The 13,813-nt window shown below is 56.6% G+C and overlaps 1 protein-coding gene across 1 annotated transcript; it reads right to left on the reverse strand.

Annotated features, from left to right (window-relative positions):
* Nucleotides 1–4,842: 4,842 nt before the first annotated feature.
* Nucleotides 4,843–12,305, reverse strand: CYP21A2 (cytochrome P450 family 21 subfamily A member 2). Its single transcript, XM_088179838.1, has 10 exons — nucleotides 11,694–12,305; nucleotides 11,328–11,417; nucleotides 10,639–10,790; nucleotides 10,122–10,217; nucleotides 9,744–9,851; nucleotides 8,963–9,049; nucleotides 8,397–8,582; nucleotides 7,421–7,581; nucleotides 6,231–6,334; nucleotides 4,843–5,700 (listed from the first exon to the last, which is right to left on the reverse strand). The coding sequence occupies exons 1-10, from the start codon at nucleotides 11,884–11,886 to the stop codon at nucleotides 5,453–5,455; spliced, it is 1,425 nt and encodes a 474-aa protein (XP_088035964.1). The 5' UTR covers nucleotides 11,887–12,305; the 3' UTR covers nucleotides 4,843–5,452.
* Between the last annotated feature and the right edge of the window lie 1,508 nt (nucleotides 12,306–13,813).

Consider the following 13,813-nt stretch of genomic DNA (forward strand, 5'->3'; position numbering starts at 1 on the left):
GATTCTGGGGAAGTTCTGGTATCCCAGGTGTTCCAGGTGAAACAAAACTCATCCCCCCGGTTTCCTCAGATCAGTTTGGAGGAGGCATTTGGCATTCCAAGAGCAGCCAGGGCTCTAACTGGTGACAGCTTTGGGCTGGGAGAAATCATGTGCAAAATGCCTCCCCTCCCATCAGCCACCAGAGACTAAGGCCCACCGAGGGTAACAGGTCTGCCCGCTTTCACCATGCAGCCAAGTCCAGCCAAGGAGACCTGGTCTACCCAGCACTCGCCAGGACGGGAAGGCACAGGATGGGACATCGCGTGCATCCCTCTTCGCCTCCCAAGCACCAAGCTTGATGCCTGCAAATGCAGCACATGGGGCACAACGCGCAGCTGCCCTGCCCTGCCTGGCTCGGTCCAGGGCCAAGAGGCACCAGGTCTAACCTCTCTCCCAGAGACAGCAGTGGACAGATCACCTTCCACCATGCACGTGAAGGGAAACCGCATGATGAAGGGAAATCCGCCGCCACCACTGCCACCAGCACCTGCGCAGCCAAGCCCCCTCCCTATGTATTGGGTCCAGGATCTGCACAGAGGGAAGTCGAGGCTGCACGGCCTTGCAGGGCCTCTCTCTCATGCATGTCCAGAGAAGGCCGCTGGTGGCATGAGGCCCTTGCTCAGTGCCCGGGCCCCAGACTCCACATATTGGGCCTGGGACCCAGGCAGAGGAGGGCACTAAGGTGGACCGTGCTAGCACGGGCCTCCCACACCCCCACGCAACTGAGGCCCCCTGTTGGCCTCGGCCCACCGAGAGAGGCCTCAGAGGAGGAAGGAGAAGGAAGGAGGAGAAGGAGGAGGAGGAGGAAGGAGAAGGAGGGAGGAGGAGGTGGAGGAGGAAGCACCGCACTTGCGTGCCAGAGCAGTGGGCCAGCCAGCCATTCAAGTGACAAAAGCTTGTGTCAAGGGCTGATTCTCAATAGATCGCAGCGATGGAGCTGCTCTGCTACATACAAAACCCTGACCCAGAATAAGGTCGTCTCCAAATGATTTAGTGCAAGGTGACCCACGATCATGCAGTACATGACTGGGGAGAGGCGGCATCACATCCATCCACCCCTCTGGTCCTGACCACAATCAGCACTCTGCAGCAGGCCTGCCTGCAGATGGGTGGCTGGCTATCGCCAGCCCAATGAAGCACCGGCGGCGCTGCGGTATCACTACATCTAGGCAGGATTCTGATTTAGAGGCGTTCAGTCATAAGCCTGCAGATGGTAGCCTCGCGCCAGTGGCTCCTCAGCCAAGCGCACGCACCAGGGGTCTGAACCTGCAGTTCCTCTCGTACTGAGCAGGATTACTATTGCAACAACACATCATCAGTAGGGTAAAACTAACCTGTCTCACGACAATCTAAACCCAGCTCACGTTCCCTATTAGTGAATGAACAATCCAGTGCTTGGTGAATTCTGCTTCACAATGATAGGAAGAGCCGACATCAAAGGATCAAAAAGCGACATCGCTATGAATGCTTGGTGGCCACAAGCCAGTTATCCCTGTGGTAACTTTTCTGATACCTCCTGCTTAAAACCCAAAAAGCCAGGGAGAATGGAGGCCCCACTTTCACAGTCTGTATTTGTATTGAAAATCAAGATAAAGAGAGCTTTTGCCCTTCTGTTCCTCGAGAGCTTTCCATCCTCCCTGAGCTCACCTTAGGACTGTGTTTCACCTGTCAAACTCCCTACCCACTGCTGTCCCCAGAACAGGTTAGGGTAGCCAACCTGTGCCTAATCCTAACCTATATCCCAATCCTAATGGAGGGCCTAGCCCCAAGGCCTCACCCCCCAGTTCCTCCCACTGGCCCCAAAGCCCTGCCCCTAGCAACTTCCACTAGCCCTGACCCCCACCCCCAACAACTTCCCTTTGCCTTACCGCAGCTCAAACTGCCACACTGGGATTTAAACCTGCAGACCTTTGGATTATAGGTCTGGGACATAACCCCCTGCTCCACCAGGAACTGTTGCTAGTTAGGTCCTAAGACTGCAAGGGAGGTGATGCCAACAGGGCTGAAAGAACTACAAGCAAGATGGTAGCCGGAAAGGAAGTGAGCCCCCTCTCGGCACCTGTAGAAGCAAGATGGCGCCTGGAGCCAGGCCCCGGAGTCCCCAGAATGGCCCTGAGAAGACACTCCGAGCCTCTCCCAAGTCCCGAAGCTCCAGGGCTGACCCAGACTGGAATCCGGACCAGGACCCAGGGTGGCAGCCGGACCTGGGACCACCTCGGGGAGGCAGCTGAACCGGGAATGGGCATCTGGGGCCGAAACAGAAGACTACAACCAAGATGGCGGCTGGAGAGGATATGGCCCCTTCTGGGCAGCCTTAGAAGCAAGATGGCGCCTGGAGCCAGACCCCAGACGCCCCAGGCCTCTCCTAAGCCCCGAAACCGCGGGGCTGACCCGGACAGGAACCTGGACGCAGGATGAGAGCCAGACCCGGGACTGCCCCAGGGAGGGAGCCTGTTATAAATAAGAGACAAAAGTCTCGATATTCAGCAAAATTTAGATTGCTTTATTTGATATAGAAAGAGCAAGCAGCGCGCTGGGGAACGTGAGGGGTCACCGCCCACTCCACGCTCCACCCAACCTCGGTTTGCAGCCTCTTCTCATACTGTGGTTTCTCATTGTAATCTATAATTTTTGGATTTTTGTTGTCATAAGCAGTGGTGGTTGAATAAACATCCTTACACAAATTCACAAAGCCTTTGGGTGATAATCAGTCACAGATAGCCATCTGGGCCTTGTAGATAACCACCAGAGAAGTTCTGGGAGTCTGGTTTTTGGGATAGGCAGTATTGATCAGACAAAAGCAGGAAGGGCTTTTTGGGAAGTCCAATTTTGCAAGCTGGGAGCTGATACAACTTATTTGAAAAACATAACATATTATAATGTAACATAATACAACATAATACAACATAACAAGGTGATTTTAAACAATTATTTAATCATATAATTTCCTTTATCTAGTGTCCATGCTTCACTTCAGAGCTTAATATTCTGGTTTATACAAACCCCAATGCTTTTGTGATTAACACGAATCTTTTATCAGTTATCACAAACCAAACTGGGAACAGGCACCAGGGGCTGAGACAGACCACTACAGCCAACATGGCAGATGGATATGAAGTGGCCCACTACACGCACTCATAGAAGCGAGACAGAGCCCGGAACAGCCCTGAGAAGACGCCTCGAGCCTCTCCCAAGCCCCAGGACCGACCTGGACCAGAATCAGGGCCAGCAGCCACACCTGGGACCACCCCGGGGATTGAGCCAAACCGGGGACAGGAACTTGGGGCCGAGAGAGAGGATTACAACCAAGATGGCGGCTGGAAAGTTTGTGGCCCCCTTCGGGCACCCATAGATGGAGCTGGATGGCGAAAGTCACGGGATCAAGCATCCCGATAAAAAGCCATAACACTAAGCCTGTTTATTATGAATTAGTTTACTGTGCAGTACTAATTAGAGGCCTTATATAGAATCTCTAGAACCATAGTGGCATCTAGGATGCCATTGTATCACGTGATACAGGACAAAGATGGTAGCTCCCAGGAAATCATGTGATGTGGGACAAAGATGACGGCCCCTAAAGAGTCATGTGATACTGGACAAAGACGGCCACTTCCAGGTCGAAGCCAGGTACCCGGTGCCCGGTGGCAACCGCGCAGCTCTCGTGCACCCCCGGTTCCACTGACCTCAGCACCTCTGCCCCCACATGAGGAGGCGCCGCGGGAAATTGCGTTGAACGCGTGGGATCGGTGTTGGAACTCCGTTCAGGCAGCTGAAAAGACTGCTAAAGTGCTGGGTCTTTACAGAGTGCCTCACCAAACATGGCGACTTGCCCGTAAGTGGCTTCTGCCAGCACACAAAATGGCCGTTCCATTTACATCATCCGGTCGTCACGGTGTTCCGCCACCCGGCGGGTCATTCCAATGATGCACCGGGAGCGGGGCGCGGGACGCTGTAACGACGCGATGACGTAACCTGGGGCGGGATCGGGTGTGGCGCACTGCAGCGACACGAGGGGGGGGCAGGACAGGGGGTGGTGCGAGGGGAGGAGCCGGCGGATGGTGCCAGGCGCGGCATCAGGGTGCTGTGTGTGTGATGGGTGGGTCTGAAAATGAGTGATAGGTGCGGCGCAAAATTGGCTAATTAGGTCATTATCTAATTAACTAATTATCAAATTAACTCATTAGCTATCTAATTAGTTAATTGTCTAATTTAATTAGTACCCCACATGGGAGTAGGAATGTCATGCTTAATCAAGTTAATTATTAATTACTCCCATCCGGAGTACTAATTAGGGGTCCTATATACTACATATAAAAAAGAAGAAAAAAAAAAATGTGTGGTGCAGCAGTAGAAACGTTCAGGCTCCTAGGGAGTAAATATTTTTATTTAAATTATTATTTAAAGTTGTGGTTTTTTTAACTCTCTGGGAGCCTAAAAATTTCTACTGCTACTTTTTTATTTTAAAGCTAGAAAGGAAGACAAAGTTAGAAATAAAGTTAGAAAGAAAAAGAAATAGAGTTAAAGGTGAAAAGAAATAAAGTGGAAAAGAAAGAGAAACAGAGAAAAATAAATAAAAGGAAATAGGGAAATAGTCATAGAGTTAGAGAAGCAGAGACAGAATTAGAAACACTGAGAAGCAGAAACACAGGGTTAGAGACACAGTTAGAAACTATGTTAGGAATAGAAAAGTAAAGTGAAGCATAGTCTGAAAAGTAAGGTGAGAAGGAAAGCAAGAAATACAGTGAAAAAAATTACTAAACCACACCAAAGACAGACAGGAGCTGGGAGAGGGGAGACGGGGGGTATTGTTATTAGGGTTGATTCAAGTTTATTGAATGAATTTTTTTATTTACACTTCAGCAAAACACATACAAATGCAAGTACTAATACAATCCATATACACTGGGCTGTGCTTCGGGGGTTCCGGAGGTTTTGGGGGGTTCCAGGAAGAGCTGGGACTTGCGGGATGGGGTCAAAAGTATAAATTTTATTGGGAGGAAGTAAATGGGGTCCTCCCACACTGCATTGACCCTGGTATCAGGGGGAGACTCGGGCATCTGAGGTATTGAATGGGGGCACCCAGGGGTCAGGCAGGGACAAGATAGGATCAGGTGGAGTCAGGTTAGTAAGGGTCAGGTGAGTTGGGATGGAATCATGCAGGGTTCAAGCAGGGTCAGATGGGGTTTAGTAGGGTCACAGCTGGGGTCATAGCCAGTGTCAAGGTCAGGCATTAGGGCTGGCAGGGGTGAGGCCTACGTCAAGTGGGGTCAGTCAAGGGTCAAAGTCAGCCAGGTTCAGGCAGTGTCACACAGAATCAGGTGAAGTCAGGTGTATTCAGGAAGGGTCAGAAAATGTCAGGTGAGTCACAGAATGTTCAGGAAAAGTAAAAATGTAGTCAGGAGGCAGGCCAGAGTCAGGGTGAGCCCGGGCGCTGGCAGGGCACCATGCGCAGGCGAAACGGGGGGCAGCGCAGCACTGTGCCCGGCGACCCCCTGAGCCCCGGTAGCCCCCCCGGGCCCGGCTCCAGACGAAATTCCCGCAGGATCAGCCCCAGGAACACGAAGAGCTCGGCCCGCGCCAGCCCCTCCCCCGGGCACGATCGCGCCCCGCAGCCGAACGGCAGCAGCGACCGCGAGGGGGCGCCCGGCGCCAGGAACCGCTCTGGGGGCGACGGGTCAGGTTGGAGGGGGCTCCACGGGCATGGGGGGATCCAAAAGCTTTCGGGGGGAGCCAGGGCGGTGGAGGCACTCACACGTTTGGAGGGAACCTGGGGGCTCCCCAGGTGGGACCCCGGGGTTAGAAGGGAGACATGGGGGTTTGGGTGGACCGAGGGGCTTGGAGAGACCCTGAGGCTCGAGGGTGACCTCAGGGCGTCAGAGGAGACTCACATGTTTGGGGAGGGCCCTGAAGGGGTTTAGGAGAGGAACAGAGGGGAGGAACAAGGGGACCCACAGGTTTTGGGGGTGTACCCAAATATATGGGGGAACCAATGGGGATGGGGAGGGGGGAGAACCACAGGTTTGGGGCAAGGGGTGTGGGTTTGGAGGTGGGGGGGCACTCATGACATCAAGGTGTTCCCAGAATACCCAGGAGTCAGGAGAAAGCCCATGGTTGAAGGAACCCAGTTTGATGTTTGACGAGACCCCAGGAGGTCAGGAGGGGACCCTCAGAGTGCAGGAGTACCCACATACCAGGCAAGAAGACCTCTGGGTGCTGCCAGATGTCAGGGTCCTGTTGGGCTGCCAGAAGGTTGGGGACCAGGACAGTGCCAGCCACCACGGGGAGCCCCTCAAGACTGGAAGGGGACAAGGGGCACTGAGATGGACTGCGGGACTACTGAAAACTACATGGGTCATACTGGGACCTACTGAGGCCATACAGGGGCTCTCTGGGGGCTACTGGGTGTTACTGGATGTCTGTTTGGGTCTACGAGGTCCATACTGGGATCTAGTAGGTCCTACTGGGAGTTTTGGGGTGTACATTGGAATCTACTGGGGCCATACTGGGATTCTCTGGCGTCTATTGCGTGCCTCTTGGAGTTTACTGATGCTGTACTGGAATCTACTGGAGCCATACTGGGACCTACTAGAATTTACTGGGAGGTCTACTGGCATACTGGATGGGATCTGCTAGCACCATACTGGGATTTGCTGTGAGCTACTGGGTGTTCATTGGTGTCTACTGGGGCCCTACTAGGATCTGCTGGAGACCTGCTGGGGGCATACTGGAGCTCTCTACTGAGTGTGTGCAGAGGTCTACTGGGGCTCACTGGGAACTGCTGGAGCCATAGTGAGCTTTTCTGGGGCCTACTGGATGTCTACTGGGGTTTAGTGGAGCCACACTGGGACTTACTGGGATATACTGGGAACTTCTGCTGGGATCTTCTGGGCTCTGCTGGGGCCTACTGGGGCTATTGCAGAGTCTCCTAGGATCTACTGGGTGTCTGTTAGGGTCTACTGGGGTAGTTCCAGGAACTGCTGAGGCCTAGTGGGACGTATACTGGGGTTATACTGAGGCCTTACTGGGACTTACTGAGGTCTGTTGAGGCCTGCTGGGTCCTACAGGGACTTACTGGGCTGTACTGGTCTATTGGGGTGTACTGTAGCCCTACTTCTACTGGCACCTACTGCTATATTGGGACCTTACTGGGGCTACACTGGGACCTGATGGGTCTTAGTATGACTCACTGGGGTCTAATGGGCTCGGCTGAGTTCTCCTGGATCCTACTGATGATACCAAGTGGTCCCTTACTGGTCTGTAGTGGTTCCTCTCAGTTCCCCCTCACCCAGACTCGTTCATAGCAGCTCCTCCCAGCATCCCTCCCCCACACTGGCCTGTACTGGTCTGGTATGGTATGTATGTACTGGTACTGGTTCGATACCTGGTATGGCGCAGGGCACAGTGGGGCAGCGCCAGGGGTGCAGGGGGCCGCAGCCGCAGGGTCTCGCTGACAGTGGCCTGAAGAAGGGGCAGGCGCCCCATGTCCCCCGGCCCAGGGGGTCCCTGTGCCCCCTCCAGCTCTGCCCGCAGCTGCGCCTGCAGCTGCACAGGTGGAGCACAGGTGTGCTGTCATGGGATGTCGGGGGAGGGGATGCATGCCAGGGGGCGCACAGTGGCAATGGGATGACAGAGGGACTCCCCAGAACCCCAGACCCTCTCGAACTCAGAAACCTGCCCCTGGGACCCCAAACCACCCCCAAATCTGGCCCTCTCCCTTGAGGACCCCCTTCAACCCCCAGATCCTTCCAAACCCCCAAACCTGCCCTGGGACCCAACCCCACCACCAGAAACTTGCTCCTCCCTCCTCCTTGGGGACACCCTTGAGCCCCCAGACCACCTCTCCATGGAAAACCCAAACCAAGGAGTCACATGAGGACACAGACACAGATCTGATATGTCTGTGACATCCAAGTGGCACCTCAGGACAGGGTGAGGGGACACTAGTAGTCACAGGGGATGCATGGGACATGGGTGGGGGATATGGGACCCTACTGGGGAACATATGCAGGGATATGAGTCCCTTCCAGGAACATGCATGGGGACTTGGACACAGCTCTGACATGCATGTGGCACCTCAGGGTGGTGCAAGGGTATGGTGTCAGCCATGGGGAGGGGAACATGTAGGACACAGGTGGGGATATGGGACCCCCAGGAACATACATGGAGCGTTGGGACCGTACAGGGGACGCATGGTGCCACACATGGCATCTGGGGGCAGAACAGCAAAAGCTTATGGAGAAGCGAACATAAGGGACATATAGAACATATATAGGATGTGGGTGGGGACATGGGACCTCTGGGAACACACAAGGACCCTCCAGTACTGCATGGAAGACATGGAGGGACATGCATTTCACCTCAGGGCGGTGCAGCAAGAAGGCCACAGCCCAGCCCAGAGCAGCTGCCGTGGTCTCAGTGCCCCCAATGAACAAGTCCACCAGTGCCATGTGCAGCCGGGCGGGGCTCAGGGGGCCCCCCCGTGCCCCAGAATTACGCCCCAGCAGCGCCCCCAAAACTGTGTCCACGGGAGGGGAGGGGCACGCCTGGCAAAGGGATGACACGTGTTGGGGTGTTCTCCTGATCCCCGACTGCCCCCAAACGTGGGAGTCCCTTCTAAACCCCCAAGTCCACCCAAACCCCTGGTTCCTCCCCCAACCCTTACATCTCCCGAACCCCACATGCAGCCCCAGACCCCCAGGTCCTTCCATTCCCTTGGGTCCCCCCAAACCTCTGTTTCCCCCAGTTTGTTTCCACCAGTGTGTGGGTGCCACCAAGCCCCAGGGTACTCCCCCAAACTCCTGGTTTCCACCCAGAACCTGGGTCCTTCCAGACCGCCAAGTATTTTCCAAACCCCTGGATCTCCCCTGACCTTCTGTTCCCACCAGACCACTCCTGACCCCTTGTTGCCCCCAGGACTCCCCACCTGGTGCCGCTGGATCTGGGCCCTCACAAAGGTGTCACGGTGTTGGACAAGCCGCAGCAGCTTCCACAATCCCGGGTTAGGCAGGGCCTGGGCATAGGGACTCCATAGGGACCCCAAACCCCCAAGGAACCCTTGACCTCAGAAAGACACCCCCTCCCCCAGAGATGCTGCATAAGTCTCCTGAGCCCCAGAGAAACCCTATGGCTTCTCCTGTGGGTCATATAGACCCTATAGGTGTCCTCCTTGCTCATATAGACCCCTCCAATGTCCTATAGGCACCCTCAGCTCTACAGAGACCCTTTACCCCATATAGACCACCCTAGCCCTATAGAGCCCCCACAACTACCCCTCCCAGGCCCACAGAGCTCCCCAACACCATGTAGACCCTGTAACACTCTCCCTAGCCCCATATAGACACTACAGACCCTGTCCAGCCCCATAGAGACCTCATAATTCCCCTCCCAGTGCCATAGAGACCACCCAAGCCCCCTCTGGACCCTACAGGACTCCCCATGAGACCCCCATACCCTTCTCCAGTCCCATAGCTTGGGCCTCTCCCAACCCCATATAACCCCACAAGCCCCACATCCCTCCCATGGGCCACATAACGCCCCAGATACTCACAGCCCTTCCCAGGGCCCCACAGCCCCCACAAGGGCCCGTAGCCCCCTACAGTTCCCTCATTGCCCCCATAAAGAGCTACAGCCCTGGGCTCCATAGATCCTCATGCAGTAAAAGGGCCACAGCCCCATAGGCCACCCATAGGACCTGCCAGGCTTACCCGCAGCAGGGGCAGCAGGTCAAGCACTTGTACGCTGCTGCGCCCCCAAACCTGCAGCAGCTCCCCCAAGCAGCGAGAGAAGGCCCGGAGCTCCCCCGGAGGGGGCACCTGGAGGAGGACACACCTGTGTACTATCCCATACTTGAGTTCTCTCTGGGTCCCCCAGAACACCCCCAACACAATTTCAGACACTTGAGTCCCCTCAAACTCCTGTGTGCCCCTAAACTCCTGCCACCCAGCCACAAATTGCTCGGTCCCCCCAAATAGCTGCGTCCTCTCCGCAAACTCCTGGGTCCCCCCCAAATCCCTGGGCCCCCATAAAAACTGGGGTCCTCCCTCAAACCCCTGTCTCCATCCTGGGGCCCCCCAAATCCCCACCAGGTCCCCAAAGAGGAGGCGTGCGATGGTGCTGCAGGTATGGAAGGTGAACACCTCAGAGGGGTCCAGGGGGGCCGCCCCATAGGAACGCAGCTCCTAGGGGAAAGAAGAGGTTAGGGGAAGCCCTGGGGGAAATAAAGGGGGAGCCTAAGGGTGGTTTAGGGGGTCGCAGGAGAGAAGTGGGGAGCTCCAAGGGGAGTTTTGTGGCGTTTTTATTCACAGGAATAATGCCCTTTGAGGTGAAGAGGGTAAGGTTTGGGTGGGTCAGTTTTGGGGGACAGGGAGTGTGGTGTGCATGCACGGTTTGGGGATCAGGTTTGGGATGCAGAGAATGGGGGTTGAGTGCAAGAGGCAGGGTTTGGGTGAAGAGAGTGGGGTTTAAGGTATCAGTTTTGGGGTGCATGGGGCAGGGTTTTACTGGTCAATATTGTGTGGGGATGGGTTTTAGAGTGCAAGGAGGATCCGTTTTGGAGGTGTCAGGGGGATCAGTTTGGGTAGAAGGGTTTCAGGGTCTCACCTCACATAACTCCCGGCCCTGCAGCCAAAGAAGGGGCCCGAGACGACCCCCAGCCCGCGCCAGTGCCCCCCGCACTGCTCCCCGCTGCCGCCGCCAGCCGGGGCAGGGACCTCCCAGTGCCAGGTCCCGGCCCCCCTGTGACACCAGCGACCCTGGCATTGGGCAGAGGGAGTCAGGGACCCCCAGAAACCCCCTCAGCCCCTATAGGGACCCACTTCCATCCAGAGGTGTTCTGCAGGGCCCATCTATCTCATAAAGCCTCCTTCAACCCCATTAAGCCACATCCTCCACAGGACCCCCCTAATCCCACTAGGAACCCTGGAGGTTGAAAGGTGTGTCTGGTGGGGCAGAGACCTGCAGAAACTGCCCTAGCCCCTATGGGCAACCAACCTCTCCAGAACTGCCCCCACCATGTCCCCAACCCCATAGGGACCCCCTCCAAATCTCATAACAATCCCTTCAATCTCATAGGGTCCCCCTCAAACCCTAGAGGAAATAGCCATCCCATAGCCCCCCCAAAACCCTTAGAGACCCCCCAAAGCCCTACAGAGAACCCCACAAACTCCGTAGTGACTCCCTTCAAATCCCCCAAATGGCTTCCCTACACACACTCCATAGCGACTCCCCAAACGCCACAGGAACTCCTCCAACCTCACCCATAGCCCACCCGGCCTCCCCTGTCCCCATACCCAGATAACTGCTGGGGCGCCCCAGCCAGTCCCCCCAGTGCCGGACGAGCGCCTCACGGATGGTCCCCACTGAGCTCGGCACCAGCACGTCTGGAGGGAAGAGAAGGGGCTGCGGGGGGACCCCAAAACTGGGAAGGGTTCCCAAACCAAGTGGGGAGTCCTGGCGTGGGATTTTGGGGGAGCATCGTGGGGTTAGGGCCTCAGGAAAGGTTTGGGGGATTTGAGGAGAGGTCTGAAGTTTGTGGAGGTACCGAAGGCAGGGGAAGAGGGCAGAGTTGGAAATTCTGAGAGTCCCTAAGGATCGGGGAGAGGGAGGTTTGGGGGGATGTGGGGTCCTAGAGCAGGTTGGGGCTGCCCCGCACTCACCGCGGCCTCCCAGGCGCAGGCGCAGCACGGGCCCGTGGCGCCGCGCCAGGCGGCTCAGGTGCAGCGCCCCCTGCGGGTGCAACAGGTGCAGTGCCCCCCAGCGCGGGCCGCGCCCATGGCCGCGCCGCAGTAGCGCCCACAGCGACAGCAGCGCCCACAGCGACAGCAGCGACAACAGCAGCAACACCGCCATGGCCCGCAGGAGGTGTCCGGAGAACCCCTATATTGGGGAACCCCGAAACCCCGCCCGATGGAGCCCCACCCCTTAAGTCCTGCCCCTCGCAGGTGGTGTGGACGCACCTCACCAGGACAACAACCACGCCCCACATCCCGCAACTATAAAAGCGGACCCCATAAAGCGGGCCCCTTAAAACCCCGCCCCTTGAGGCTCGGCCTTCATATAGGGGAATTGAAGCCCCTTCTCTCATTAAGCCCTGCCCCTCAGCGGCCCTCTGCCTTTATAAAGGAGAACTCTGTCCCCCGCCCCTGGAGGCAGCGCCCCCCTCCTCTAGAAAACGGACGCGGAGGCCTTGCCTCTAGAATCTCTGCCTCCCGAGGCATTGATTCCTCCCATAAAGCAAACCCCTAATCCCTAACCCGACAAAATGACCCCACCACTATAAAAGCGGCCCTTTAGGCCCTGCCTCAAACACCACCTTATAAAGGGGGCATTTTAAGCTCCGCCCTTCGAGGCCTGGTCTGCAATTACAGGGCTCACTCCCGAACTCTTTCCATCAACTTCCCAGGTGCATCCACTCATTTCTCCCCCCTGGGGACCCTCTGAGCCCTTTGTGGGTGCCCCTGACTGAAATTTCCCCAGAAGCACCCACCCTGGGGGTGCCTCACCGCTCAAATCCTCCCCTCCCCTGGTGTCCCCCATCCCAATCACCACAACCCTCGTGGAGGTGCTCCCACCCCCACTTTAAGTCCCCACACCCAGAATCTCCTCCATGGGTGCCCCCAATTTCCCTCATTTTAGCAGCAGCATTTCAGGATCAGAGGCATTTATTGGGGTTCAGAAGCAGTGAGGGAGGTCCCCTATAGAGTGTGAGTCCTAGACATGTCCCCTTGGGGGATGATGTCCCTCCAGTGAGTGGGTCCTGGGATGCTTATAGGTGGGGACCCACAATAATCTGAGGGGGCTGAAGTCAGGAAGGGAGACCCCCACCCTACGATGTGTCGCTGGGGGAGTTTTTGCAGACTCCAGAGGTGGGGGTCCTCGGGAGGGATATTGCAGAAGGGGGTCCCAGTGGGGGATGTCTCAACGTGGGGATCCCTCAGGGTCCCCAATAAGATTAGGGATGTGAAGGTGTCAGGAGGGGGCTGCCCTAAGGTGGTGGTCCCTGTGGGAGGGTGCCAGGGGTTGGGTCATGGTGTGGGGATACTGGGCGTGTCCCCCATCAGATGCTCCCCCTCTGGAGTCCCTGCAGGTGTCGGGCCAACTGCAAGTCCTTGGGGAACAGGATGACATAGTAGGCAGTGAGCACAGGTATGTGTTCTCCATTACCTGCACTCTGAAGCGCCTCAGCATCCCCGACCCCTTCACAGCATCCCCCAGGAGTAGCAATCCCCTAAACAGTATCAGGGCACAGGATCCTTTCAAATCCAACCGCAGGCAGCTCAAACCCCATGTGCCCCTAGAAGTGGGGAGTGGGCCCCAACATCGAGTGACCCTCCCCCATACCCTGACAGACCTCCCTCTGGACGAAGGGGCCCCCCCATAGCACTTCCCGCTAGCCCCCCATCCACGGAGGCCATAGACTCCCCCCTCTACAAACCTCTCAGCCCCCATGGACTCTCCCTTAGCCCCAGTGACATCCCCTTATCACCACAGAGATCCTCCTAGGCCTCCCCAGTCCCCCAGAGACACCCCCAAAAACGACAGGATCTGCCACAGCCCCTCTGGACACCCCCACCCCCACCCAGCATCCACAGCTCTCCTCCAAGTGCCCATAGAACTGTCCCAGCCCCCGTCCTTCAACTTCCATGGGAGATCCCCCTTGGACCACCCTTAGCCTCCTGGCCCTCACCTCCTGCAGCACCAGCAGGGCCATACCTATGGTAAGGGGCCCCCTGAGTGAAGAGCAAGCAGACTTCCTGCAGGTGTGACAGGGGATGGG

This window comes from Sturnus vulgaris, chromosome 28, assembly GCF_052056855.1.
Source record: "Sturnus vulgaris isolate bStuVul1 chromosome 28, bStuVul1.hap1, whole genome shotgun sequence".
NCBI lineage: Eukaryota > Metazoa > Chordata > Aves > Passeriformes > Sturnidae > Sturnus > Sturnus vulgaris.